General features: G+C 44.0%; 1 protein-coding gene across 2 annotated transcripts; it reads left to right on the top strand.

The window, feature by feature from the left end:
* The first annotated feature begins 295 nt into the window (after nt 1-295).
* On the top strand, nt 296-11,630 carry LOC112911560 (L-lactate dehydrogenase A chain). 2 transcript variants are annotated; one of them, XM_072725449.1, is made up of 8 exons: nt 296-461; nt 2,213-2,362; nt 4,580-4,697; nt 5,657-5,830; nt 6,474-6,647; nt 8,156-8,273; nt 10,211-10,334; nt 10,918-11,630. In XM_072725449.1, exons 2-8 carry the CDS (start codon nt 2,237-2,239, stop codon nt 11,080-11,082), a joined length of 999 nt encoding a protein of 332 aa, XP_072581550.1. In that variant the 5' UTR covers nt 296-461; nt 2,213-2,236; the 3' UTR covers nt 11,083-11,630. The 2 variants fall into 2 exon arrangements, with proteins under 2 accessions (XP_072581550.1, XP_072581549.1); XM_072725448.1 differs by lacking the exon at nt 296-461 and adding an exon at nt 469-705.
* Nucleotides 11,631-13,133: the final 1,503 nt, after the last annotated feature.

Raw genomic sequence — 13,133 nt, 5'->3', positions numbered from 1 at the left:
TGGGCAGCAGCGCCAAGTTTCGGGGATCACTGGAGCTGGGTAAGGACGGAACGATGCTTCCAACACAGTTGAGTGCCTTCGTGCCAGCAGCGGTTCTGGGCAGTGGGACACGGGGGAAGAGTCGGCGCAAGCGTCTCCTGAGGGTCGGCCCGGCGGGATCCGGGCTGCGGGCGGGCTCTAGGGGCCAGAGGCACCGCGGCGCGGGCGCCCCCCGACGTCCGCAGGTGCGCGGGTCCGCAGGTGCGCAGGTGCGCCCCCCCGCGGCCGCGCCGCCCGCCCCGCCCCGCCCCGCCCCGCGCGGAGCCCGCCCCTGGCCCGACCCACACGTGGGTTCCCGCACGTCCGCCCGGCTGCCCCCGTGACGTCAGCCTCGCGCTTCCACTTAAGGCCCCTCCCGCGCGCGGCCCCGGGAGTCGGAGCCGCCGCCGCCGCCAAGTCCCGACGTGCACGCCCGGTCCGGGGTACGGTGGGGCCCGGCGCGCTGAGCCGGAGGCGGGTTCGGCGGGCGGCCCCGGGAGCCTGGCTCGCCGCTGCCCGGGCAGGGGGCCCCGCCTGGGGGGGGCGGGGGCTGGGGGCGGGCCGCGGGCCGGGGCCAGGTGCACACGCGGTGCGCTGTGCCCAGGCGGTCGGAGGCCCAGGCGGATGCGGAACGACCCGGGTGGGACCGATCTGAGCCTAAAGGAGGCGAGCGGCACAGAGCTCGAGGTCCGGGTTCCCGAGCCCCCCAGCCCCCCAGCTCCCCAGCCCCCGCGGCTGACGGGGTGCGAAGAAGGCGGAGCGCGGGGGGACGCGGAGGGGCGCTCCCGGGGCGCTGCCGGCGCAGGCCGCGGGCGGTGGGGTGCGAGGTGGGCTCCGCGACCCCGAGGCGGAGCGGGGGTCCGAGCCCTCCTGCGTCTCACGTGGGACCCTGAGGGCATCTGGTAGCCTCCACTCCTCTTGAGAGATGGGGCCACCTGACGCTGGGAGGGGGTCCGGGCATGTCGGGGGCCCCAGGGCGGGCGGCAGGGGTGGGGAGCAGACCCGCCTTCCGCAGGGCTCCCCCCTCACCCGGCCCCGCCGGCCCCGGGCTGCAGGTGTGCTGAAGCCAATTCTAGAAATAGCCGCGATCTGTAAGGAGACCCGACTCCAGCCTGGGGACTCCGGGCTGCCTGCCTGGACGTCCTCTCGGATGTTCTTGCCCTTTGGGGGGTGGTGTCAAGACTAGACGTGGCGCTCCGCGATGCAGCCTGTGATCATCTGTCCAGGGGATGCAGAGCTAAGCCCCCCACCCCCACCCCCACCCCGCGCTCCCCCCTCTCCGGCGCCGGAAATGGGGCATCCACCAAGGATCTAGGAACTTTAGGGCTCCGGGCCTCTGCAGCTTTTTTTTTTTTTTTTTTTTTTCTTCCTTCCCGCTTCCTGTACTGAAAGGTATTTCCTCTTACCGGTCCTCACGCCTTTGCAACATGGATCGCGGCGGAGGCCGCACGAGGCGCCGCCCTCCCTGTTGGTTAACAGCAGCCTCTGCGGCTTAAAGTGCGGCCGCGCGGGAGGCAGCCGGCTGGGCCCTGGCGGGGTCTAAAGTCCGCCTCGGGGCCGCAGCCTCCGACCTCGCGGTCGTTTCCGCTCGCGGGCGGGGCTCCCCCGGCCGCCGCCGTCGGGGCTGGGGCCCGGCTCTGCAAAGCCGCGGAGCATGCGCACGAGCCTGGCGCCGCGCGGGCGGGGCGGGGCGGGGGCGGGGCGGGGAGCCCGCCCTCCGCCGCTGGAAGGGGCCAGTGCGCATGAGCGGAGCTTTTTGCACGGCCTTGGGCAGCAGCCGGGGGCCTCCGCGAGGCCGTTACGGGAGCTTCCTGCACGTTGCTGTGCTCCTCCCTTGAGGGTTTGCGGGGAGCCCTGGTGACTGGAGCTGAGCTGCAGTGATTTTTGAGTGAGGCCAGGCGGCCCCGCTTGGGGTTAATCAGTCAAGATGAGTGAATCCTCAGGAAGCTATACTTACACCCAAACATCAATATTATTTTTCCATGCCAAGGTGAGATCCTTTACACCAAGGTCCTAGCCAAACCAGACTCTGGCATTAGGTCTTTCACCATTCCTCTATCCATGTTGAGGCTTTTTTCCTTCCCCCTTTTTAGGGGCAAGTACCCCCAAAGGAAGTAAAATAAGCTCTTTAGGAACAGCTTTTGGTTAATAGCGTTAATTTAAAGAGGATGCACTGTGTTTTTTACCCCTATAGATTCCTTTTGGTTCTAAGTCCAAAATGGCAACACTCAAGGATCAGCTGATTCAGAATCTTCTTAAGGAAGACCATACCCCCCAGAATAAGATTACAGTTGTTGGCGTTGGTGCTGTTGGCATGGCTTGTGCCATCAGTATCTTAATGAAGGTAAGTGAGAGCCAATCATTCTGGAAGCCATCCATCCCCCTCCCCCCCCCCCCCCAAGAATTGTATTAATCGCATTGTATATACAAATATTCAGGTTCATGCACTCATTCAAAAAGCTTTTTGTGGAACAAACTAGAGATGTGTGATGCCATACCGAAAGGGTATGTGTACCAAAAGTTATTAGGCAGGTTACACAATTCCTTAAATTCACTTTACCGTATTTATGTGCATGAATTGCCTATAAATGAAGAAGAGTCCATGCTTTTAAACCAGCTAAATTTATTTTAGAGTAATTTTTGAGTTGAAAGTGATAACATACATTTGGTAAAATTAAGAATCACACTAACTGGGAAATCTTGTCTTTCTCCCATAAAAATCTCTATTGCCCCTCACCTTGAATAGTAATTTTGGTACCAGTTATGGTACCGAATTTAGTAATTTGTGAATGAATAAAGAACATGTTTTACAGTAATCAAGCCTGGTTTATATAAGAAAAAAATCAAGGCAGTTTGTAACATTAAAATATCTTTGAAGTTTAGGTTTGGAGTTCCTAATAAGGGAGTGAAATGATTAATTCTGGCTTTTGAACAGGAAAGGACTGAAATAAGGAACTGAAGGCAGAAATGAGCTATGCAGAGGTTGGGTAACAACACATTGCTTTATATGTGATCTTAGAGAGGCCACATAGTGTAAAGGTTTCCCCCACTATCCTAAAGGAGAGCATTCCTATGGAACCTTTGTGAAGCTGAAATGGTGTAAAATGAAGAGGCAATTACCATTAATTTCTATGGAAAATTTTTTGAGCACTTTCAGACCCAAGAAATAACCTTAGGCTTTTCTGCTACCTTAGGACACATCTTGCTAATGGATGTGCAAAGTAAGGTACAGATGCTCACACGGTTCAAATCTATGACAGCTTGCTATTGGGATGCTGGGTAAGGTTCCTTGGGGAAGGAGCTTGGTAGTACCTAGGGTGTATGCAACCTCTGTAATAAGGGCTCATGCAGAACAAACACTGAATGCTATATTGCTTTTTGCCTGTTCTCATAAAAGCAAAAATCCTCTTTGGATTTCTTTCAGTTGGTGAAAACAGGTACTAATATTAGGTTTTGTGTAAATGTGAGTTGGGGGGATCCCTGGGCAGCTCAGCGTTTTAGCACCTGCCTTCGGCCCAGGGCATGATCCTGGAGTCCCGGGATCGAGTCCTGCATCGGGTTTCAAAACATGGAGCCTGCTTCTCCCTCTGCCTGTGTCTCTGCTTCTCTCTCTCTCTTTCATGAATAAATAAATAAAGAAGTCCTTTAAAAAAAAAGTGAATTGGCATAATGAAAACTTCTAAAAGAGGGGATACCTGTCGCAATTCTTAATGCTTTCCCACTGGATCGGAAATTGATGCCATTGATGTTTTTCTCACACCTGTGAATAACCTGTGGTCCTCTCTAACTCAGGTGTGTATAAGAGTAATTGCCAGGTTATCATATACATTTTTTTTTTTACGAAGATTTTATTGAAAGCACGAGCACAAGCAGGGGGAGGGGCAGAGGGGGTGGGAGAAGTAGACTCCTGGCTGAGCAGGGAGCCTGAGGTGGGGCTTGATCCTAGAGCCCTGAGATCGCGACCTGAGCTGAAGGCAGATGCCCCAGGTTATTATAGTATTGGTAACTTGGGGAGTAGATCTGTTATACTATACTAGCTCAGCTAATATAACCTACTTGGTTATAACAATTCATATGTATTAAAGCTATTGTTGGTGCTCCTGGTCTGAGATGCACCTATGAACATTTACAGGTTCAGTTGAAAGAATCTTTTTAAAGATTTTATTTATTCATGAGAGAGAGAGAGGCAGAGACAGGCAGAGGGAGAAGCAGGCTCCATGCAGGGAGCCCAATGCAGGACTTGATCCTGGGACTCCAGGATCACGCCCTGGGCCGAAGGCAGGTGATAAATGGCTGAGCCACCCAGGGATTCCCCAAAGGTTGGTTTAGTGATGAGAAGAGATCAGTACTTCTTCCTATGCATGGGTCATCTGTGAGTCAGTTTTTTTTGTTTGTTTGTTTTGTGAGTCAGTTTTTAAATGGGTACTTGAGTCTACTTTGAAGTATGTCCTGATATTAATAAAGTAGCAGAATTCTTCTATGCTAGAAATACAAAATTTGCATGCCTTTCTAAAACTTGGAAGTAGCAGTTTTCCATTTGAGTAAAAATTTTATCTTTTAGGACTTGGCAGATGAACTCGCTCTTGTTGATGTCATGGAAGACAAATTGAAGGGAGAGATGATGGATCTCCAGCACGGCAGCCTTTTCCTTAGAACACCAAAAATTGTCTCTGGCAAAGGTTGATTTCAACAAGTTTATATCGTGGTCTATGCTAGACTTAATTTTCTGTCAGGCTTGAAATCCTGCCACTTCAAAGATTTATTTTTTATATAGGACCAGAGAGCCTTTGAACAATTTTGCCTTGATAATCTGTTTATATCAAAGTTTCAATTTCTAGTAAATGGTTCTAAATGGAAATCCAATATGTCCTAGTGTGGAAAGCATCTGAATCAGAATGTAATTAGTAAAGCTCGTCAGGTCCATGTTTAACCATATTATTTCTAATATTTAATATACTTCCCCTGCTCCTTTCACACACTAACACAAAGTTGAGAATAGGGTAAATGAGCCTGTTCAGATATTCTTGGGCCTTTCACACTTATGAGCCCTTGTCAGACAACCTGGACATATGTAATCAAATAGTCTTCTGTTTAACGCTTGAAAACCGTGGACTGCTTATCTATGGGCTGAGTTAACCATTCTGTGCCATAGGGTATCTTAGAAGTAAGATATGCTTGATAAGTGTAAAGTTGCCTTTGCTTAAAAACAAAAACCAGCCTGTCTTTGGGCTGGTATGATCACAATAAAGAGGTTAATAGGAAGAGGAGAATGGAAGAATGAGCACGAGCTTAGGTGGCAAAAAAAATTGGGAGATATAGCTCATTTGATTCTTTCCAACTCTTCCCAGATCATTCTATATCATAATATAAAGTCACAGTCTAAAACGAGACTACAAGGAAGGTGTTGATGCACTCTTCCTTCATGTTAAGTAGCCAAAAACTAAAGGAGGAGTTGGGGGTAGGAGAGTGACATTATAGGCATTTATCTGTATTTACCTATGTGTGAAAGGAAGTAAGGGAGATGATAAAACACTGATAAAACTGTCCATCAAAAAAAAGTTTATGGGACAAATTTTTGCTGCTTGGTAATAGAGTTCTTTTAAAGGCCCTCATCTGGTTTTTGTTCACTTTTGTCTAGACTATAATGTGACTGCAAACTCCAAGCTGGTTATTATCACGGCTGGGGCACGTCAGCAAGAGGGAGAAAGTCGTCTTAATTTGGTCCAGCGTAACGTGAACATCTTTAAGTTCATCATTCCTAATATTGTCAAATACAGCCCAAACTGCAAGTTGCTTGTTGTTTCCAATCCAGGTGAGACTCAATTACACAAATAGATGAGTTCAAGTAAAACTGGTGTTCTATGTGATGTTCTGTATACACATGCTTATTTCTCATATTTTCATTTTCCTTGTATGAATGGATTTGCTAAAATAGTTGTTTATTATTATTTTTTAAAGATTTTATTTATTTGAGAAAGAGCAGCACGAGAGGGGAGAGGGTCAGAGAGAAGGAGACTCTGCACTGAGCAGGGTCCCTGATGCGGAGCTCAATGCTCTCGCTCAGGATCCAGGATCATGGCCTGAGCAGAAGGCAGATGCTTAATCAACTGATCCACCCAGGCACCCCTAAAATAAAGTTGAGTTTAAAATAACAAAGGAGGTACAATGCCCCTGAATGTATTTAGAACTTAAAAATTATTCGCCCAAGAAGGTCTTGGATGAGGTGTAAGTTTATGAATAAGGTGCTCTTGATGCACAATTTATTTTCATTAAGCCACCCTTCTTGAATACTTAACGAATTTGCTGTATTATGCAAATATAGAGGTTTAAAAATTTAACAAAAATACTGATTGATCATAATCAGTATCAAGATTCATACACAGCCATATATCTTGAGTAGCCAGATATTATCTAATAATTTACCTAGTATCTTTGCCTCAATGTTTTCTTCATAGTGGATATCTTGACCTATGTGGCTTGGAAGATAAGTGGCTTTCCCAAAAACCGAGTTATTGGAAGTGGTTGCAATCTGGATTCAGCCCGGTTCCGTTACCTAATGGGGGAAAGGCTGGGAGTTCACCCGTTAAGCTGTCATGGGTGGGTCCTTGGAGAGCATGGAGACTCCAGTGGTAAGCATAACTTATTTCCTCTTTTTGTTTTCAAAAAGACTGTAAAATATTGATAGAAGTTTCATTATTAAATCAGAGCTGAAATCAGATAATCCATTCATCGGAGTAGAATGGTTTCTAAAAATCTGCCTTTTGCTATAATTACATGTTAAGATTTTAACCATTTTATATGGCACTTTATGGCATGAGGGATGGGGAATGAAATTTCTTTTATTTCTTACAATGACATATTAAAATAAGAGGATAGTTCCTAGGATGACTTCAGTCCTTTCATATCACAGCTGTCTATACTTGACTTGAACTGCGTGACTCAAAAAAGGTCAGCCCATCCAAATGAAGTGAATGGGAAAATTCTATCATAGTTGAAAGATGTTATGATTTGTGCAGAGTTCTCAGTTACTTATGCCAAGTAAATTCCCCCTTATGATCTCATATTATCTGTATTTCTCAAATATGTATGGATTAAACATCCTAATAGGTTAGGAAAACAAGTTAGAATCTGGTGGAAATTCTCAGCTTATATAATCTAATCAATGAAAACATAAGAGTAAGGGCATTGGTAGTCTTGACCATCTACCCAAGGCAGGTAATCCTCCCCAGATAAGAAATGATAATTAGAAAAATGTCAAAATTACTAGTCTTGTTACCAAACCCAAGTTTGACTCCTCATTGCTTAAAAGGCCAGTACTCAAGAGGCAAGTTTTGACCGGGAAGGAATATGAGCTTTATGCAGGAGGCTGGCAACCTGGAAAGAAGACAGACTCTTAGATTTTGTTTATTCACAGGAGTCATAGAGAGAGAGGCAGAGACACAGGCAGAGGGAGAAGGAGGCTCCCTGTGGAGAGCCTGATGCAGGACTCGATCCCAGGACCCCGGGATCACAACTGGAGCCAAAGGCCAAAGGCAGATGCTCAACCACTGAGCCTCCCAGGTGCCCCGAGAAAGCAGGCTTTTATCCAAAAGCCAACCCCGGTTTCTGCTTGGCCCAGAGAGTTTTGAATGGGTTTAATCAGCTAAGGGAATGCAGTGGTCTGTGATATTTCTTGTTTTATTTAATTTTATTTATTTATTTATTTATATTTATTTATTTATTTATTTATTTATTTATTTATTTATTTATTTATGCTAGTCACACACAGAGAGAGAGAGAGAGAGAGAGAGAGAGGCAGAGACACAGACAGAGGGAGAAGCAGGCTCCATGCACCGGGAGCCCGATGTGGGACTCGATCCCAGGTCTCCAGGATCGTGCCCTGGGCTGAAGGTGGCACTAAACCGCTGAGCCACCCAGGCTGCCCAAAGTTGTGGTTCTTTATTCCCCAAGACCAGTAGTCTGCAGATCTCAAAGAAGGTGAATTACTTCTGTTATGGATCAGGGGTCTTAAGTCAGCAAGCAAGGAGTGTGTTGACTTGAAGCAGGTTAATAATTAATCCTTAAGACTGGTTAGAATGCTATTACTGTCTGCTGGATGGTGTGCAGAAATAAATGTATTCTATACTGTTTCTTTTAGTGCCTGTATGGAGTGGAGTAAATGTTGCTGGTGTCTCTCTGAAGAATCTGCACCCTGACTTAGGCACTGATGCAGATAAGGAACAGTGGAAAGAGGTTCACAAACAGGTGGTTGACAGGTAATAGATCTCATAATTTGGCAATACAGAAGATTAAAACATTATTTTTACTTTAAAGTTTGCAAGTTTAATAGAATTTGAGTACTTAGAAAACATTTTTCGAGGGACACCTGACTAGCTGGCTGAATTTAGAGATTACTTAAAAATAATAATAAAAAATAAACTTTTAAAAATTTTTATAAAGAACATACTATAAAACAGAGATAAAGTGCTCACTTTGGCAGCACATATACTAAAACAGAGATAAAGATATTGAAAATTATTAGTGCAAGTCTTTTTTTGCTATAGTTCTGTATAGTATAAATCTTTTTGTGCTTGTAAGTCTATCTTATTTGAGATTCAGTCTTCAATAGCATATATGGTTCGTTCAATTAGGGATAAGATTCTGTTTATTTATCTAACGTTTTATTTATTTAAGTAATCTTTACACCCCCTGTGGGGCTTGAACTCAGGACCTGGAGATCAAGAGTCACATGTTACATGGACTGAGCCAGCCAAGTGCCAGAGAAATAAGAATAATTTATTTATTTGAGAGAGTGCATGTGTGTGTGAAGGGGAAGGGCAAAGAGAGAGAGAAAGAATCTCAAGCAGACTTCCTGCTGAGCACAGCGCTTGATGTGGAGCCAATCCCACGACCCCAAGATCATGACCTGAACCAAAACCAAGAGTTGAACTCTCAACCAATTGAGCCACCCAGGCACCCCAAGAATTTTTAAATCTTTTTTTATTTATTTATGATAGTCACAGAGAGAGAGAGAGAGAGGCAGAGACATAGGCAGAAGGAGAAGCAGGCTCCATGCACCGGGAGCCCGACGTGGGATTCGATCCCGGGTCTCCAGGATCGCACCCTGGGCCAAAGGCAGGCGCCAAACCGCTGCGCCACCCAGGGATCCCAGAATTTTTAAATCTAATTTCCTGTTACAGGCTTTATGAGTAGAAACAAATAACTTGTTTGTTCAAATGATTATAAAGTTTCAAAGAATGTCTAGGTTCATAATTGTTCTAAAAATGTAGATATTAACTGTTAGAAATTGTTTAAATAGGGAATCTTTCAGTTTTGATTTACTTACTATAAACCATGAATGTGGGCAGCCCGGGTGGCTTGGCAGTTTAGCCCTGCCTTCAGCCCAGGGCCTGATCCTGGAGACCCAGGATCGAGTCCCATGTCAGGTTCCCTGCATGGAGCCTGCTTCTCCCTTGGCCTGTGTCTCTGCCTCTCTGTCTCTCTGTTTCTCATGAGCAAATAAATAAAATCTTTAAAAAAAAATAAAAATAAGCCATGAATGTGGTCATGTGTGGACCTCAGGTCCATAGAATTGAATATTGAATCATGATTGATTTTGGCAAGGCCCTCTTATAAAAACTTGTGAACCCACCACCCAACCCAAGAAACATTGACAATGGCTATCAACTAAGTATAGCATAGTGTTGAGTTAGAAACACTAGTCTTCTGCTGGTACTTGGATTTGCATGAGTTCTGAGGTCTTTCCCTCACTCCTCTTGCTGTTCTACTACTCATCCTTTGTTTGAAATAATCTTGAGTCAAATACTATACGTAATTTCGTAGTAACTTTTTAAAATTGAGCATTACATTTTAAAGAATCATATTTTTTTTGCATGTAGGTATAGTTACTTGTTTTGACAGTTTTGTAACATTCCATTGTATTGAATACGTTCTCTGTATGTACCACAACTTATCCATTCCCTGTTGGAGAGCTTATTATATCATCGGGCTTATTGCCAGGGTTTTTGCTATTACTAACATTACTGTTGCGAACATCCCTATACATAATATCCTGGTATATATGACAAGTGTTACTCAGGTATATAATAGAACTTACTGGCATTATTTGCAATAAAGCATGTGTTCAGTGAAAGCTGTATCTTTCTCTTACCTTACATTTTCCTACCTTTCCCTGTCCTTCCCTACCCTACAGTGCCTATGAGGTGATCAAACTAAAAGGCTACACTTCCTGGGCCATTGGACTCTCTGTGGCAGATTTGGCAGAAAGTATAATGAAGAATCTTAGGCGGGTGCATCCAATTTCCACCATGATTAAGGTAGGTCTATATGATGATACACTGTATTTGAATGCCATTATTTCCTGGCTTTTAAAAAAGATTCTTCTGTGAAAGCAGTTAGAGTCGTTGTCAATCGTTGATTTAAGTGACATAATTCACTCACAGTTTTCTTTTTTGGAGAGAAATGGTTGAGCTTTGGGATTAATGTCTACTAATACTGTGTTCACCATACCTTGTCTACTTGTGCTATGTTCACTGCATAGATACTTGAGAACTTACTGATAATAAGTTGAGGTAGGTTATCAGTAAGACCACAAAAGAAAAATTTTTTCCTTTGGAGGAAAAAAAGAAGTCCCACTCAAGATAGAGTTGCCAGGCTGTTATCAATAAAAACTTGACAGTAATATGGATAATGGCAATAATTTAGATTTTCTATTAGAACAGAAATTCTTTTGGTATTTTGATGACTTGTACTGTTCATAACATCCTAACTGAAAATGTGGAAAGGAATTTCTACTTCTCAAGTTGTACTAAATAAGTTTCATAATTGTAGAGAATTAAAGTCTTAGGAGACACCAGAATGCATAAACAAAACATAAAATATTTTTCATTTTGTCTTCAGGGTCTCTATGGAATAAAAGATGATGTCTTCCTTAGTGTTCCTTGCATCTTGGGACAGAATGGAATATCTGATGTTGTGAAGGTGACTCTGACTCCTGAGGAAGAGGCCCGTTTAAAGAAGAGTGCAGATACACTTTGGGGGATCCAAAAGGAGCTGCAGTTTTAAAATTTTCTAATGTACCATGTCACTGTCTAGACTACAACAAGATTTTAGTTGGAGGTTGTGTATGTTGTCCTTATTATCTGACCTGTTACTCAAGTCGTAATATTAAAATGGCCTAAGGAAAAAAACATCAGTTTCCTACAGTTACACATAGGAATGGTTCACAAAACCCTGCAGCTATGTCCTGATGCTGGATGATACCTGTCTTGTGTAGTCCTAAATTGGTTAACGTAATATCGTTCCACCATCTCGGACGCACCACTGCCAATGTCATATATGCTGCAGTTACTCCTTAAACCAGATGTGTATTTACTGTGTTTTGTAACTTCATCCCAACATCCAACATGCCTAGGTCATCTTTTTTTCTTCAGTCACATCCTGGGATCCAATGTATAAATTCAATATTGCATGTATTGTGCATAACTCTTCTAAAGGATCTTATTTTGTGTACTATATATGTCAGAATATAGTGTACATTGCCATATAATGTAAAAAGACAATGCAACCAACTGTCATACCAACTAAAATACCAAATAAATTTTGAACAGTGAGTCTTTTTTTTTCTGAACAGTGACTCTAAAGATAAAGCTAGCTGCTACTTACATTCTTAAGCAACATTGCAATGATTTTTTTAAGGTGTATTGTTTACTAATCACACTTTTTTTTTTTTCACACTTTATTTTTTAAAAAGATTGTATTCATGAAAAGACAAAGAGAGGCAGAGACACAGGGACCCTGATGTGGGACTCCAGGATCTCGCCCTCAGCCAAAGGCAGATGCTTAACCACTGAGTCACCCAGGCTTCCCAAATGATGGGACTTTTTTTTTTTTTTTTTTTTAAGATTTTATTTATTTATTCATGAGAGACCCAGAGAGAAGCAGGCTCCATGCAGGGAGCCTGATGTGGGACACGATTCCAGATCCAGGGATCGTGCCCTGAGTCAAAGGCAGACACCCAACCGCTGAGCCACCTAGGCGTCCCAAATGATCAGACTTTAATGTGACAATATATTAAGGGTGTGACTAGATTGACTGGGTTGTCTTGGTACCATTTTCATTATAAGCAGTCATTTAAATATACTAAGCCACAGGGTATTGTAACTTGATAATAGTGCTAATCATAATTGGTACCTTACAATTCTGTAGGTGACATTCTATACATGAAGGTAAAAATCTCATTTGCCAACAACATTAGCAGTGGTACTTGGTCGATATAGGGAAACAGATTTTTAAGAACCTTTGTCTCTGGAGGCCAGTAGTGTAATGTTTTTTCTTTAAAAATTTCCTCAAAAGTCTATCTACAACTATGACCCTTACCTAGGCCTGAATACTTCGAGAAGTTAACTAGAGCAACTTTATTATCCACTTCTCCAGGATATTTCACCAGTTTCCTTCCTGAGAGCTAGTGAAGAGAAAGAATTATGCTTTTTTTCCCCCACGTGGATCTCAAATGTTAAAGGACAAGACTGAATGATATAGTCTTTTAAGATTTGAGGGTGGGGGGATGAAGGGGCAGAGGGAGAATCTTCAAGAAGACTCCTTGCTGAGTGTGGAGCCAGACTCAGATCTCCGGACCCATGAATCATGCATGACCTGAGCCAAAACCAAGAGCTGGAAGCTCAACTAAGCCACCCAGGCATCCCTGCAAACTATGTAATAGTCTTGATAATTAAGTAATATAATAGGATTTGCTTTTCTATAGGCTTAAAAAAAAAGAGCTTTAGGATACAATGTACACATAAAATTCACCTTTTTTTTTTTTTTTTTTTTTTATGATAGGCACACAGTGAGAGAGAGAGAGAGAGAGGCAGAGACATAGGCAGAGGGAGAAGCTGGCTCCATGCACCGGGAGCCTGACGTGGGATTCGATCCCGAGTCTCCAGGATCGCGCCCTGGGCCAAAGGCAGGCGCCAAACCGCTGCGCCACCCAGGGATCCCTAAAATTCACCTTTTAAAGTAATTCTGTGGATTCACATAGTTGTACAACCTTCAACACTAATCTTAGAACTTTAAAAATTTTGCCAAAAAGAAGCCTGTACTTATGCCCATAGCCT

This window comes from Vulpes vulpes, chromosome 11, assembly GCF_048418805.1.
Source record: "Vulpes vulpes isolate BD-2025 chromosome 11, VulVul3, whole genome shotgun sequence".
Taxonomy (NCBI): Eukaryota; Metazoa; Chordata; class Mammalia; order Carnivora; family Canidae; genus Vulpes; species Vulpes vulpes.
The sequence above is the reverse complement of the archived record's forward strand: the minus strand, read 5'-3'. Positions and strand labels throughout refer to the sequence as shown.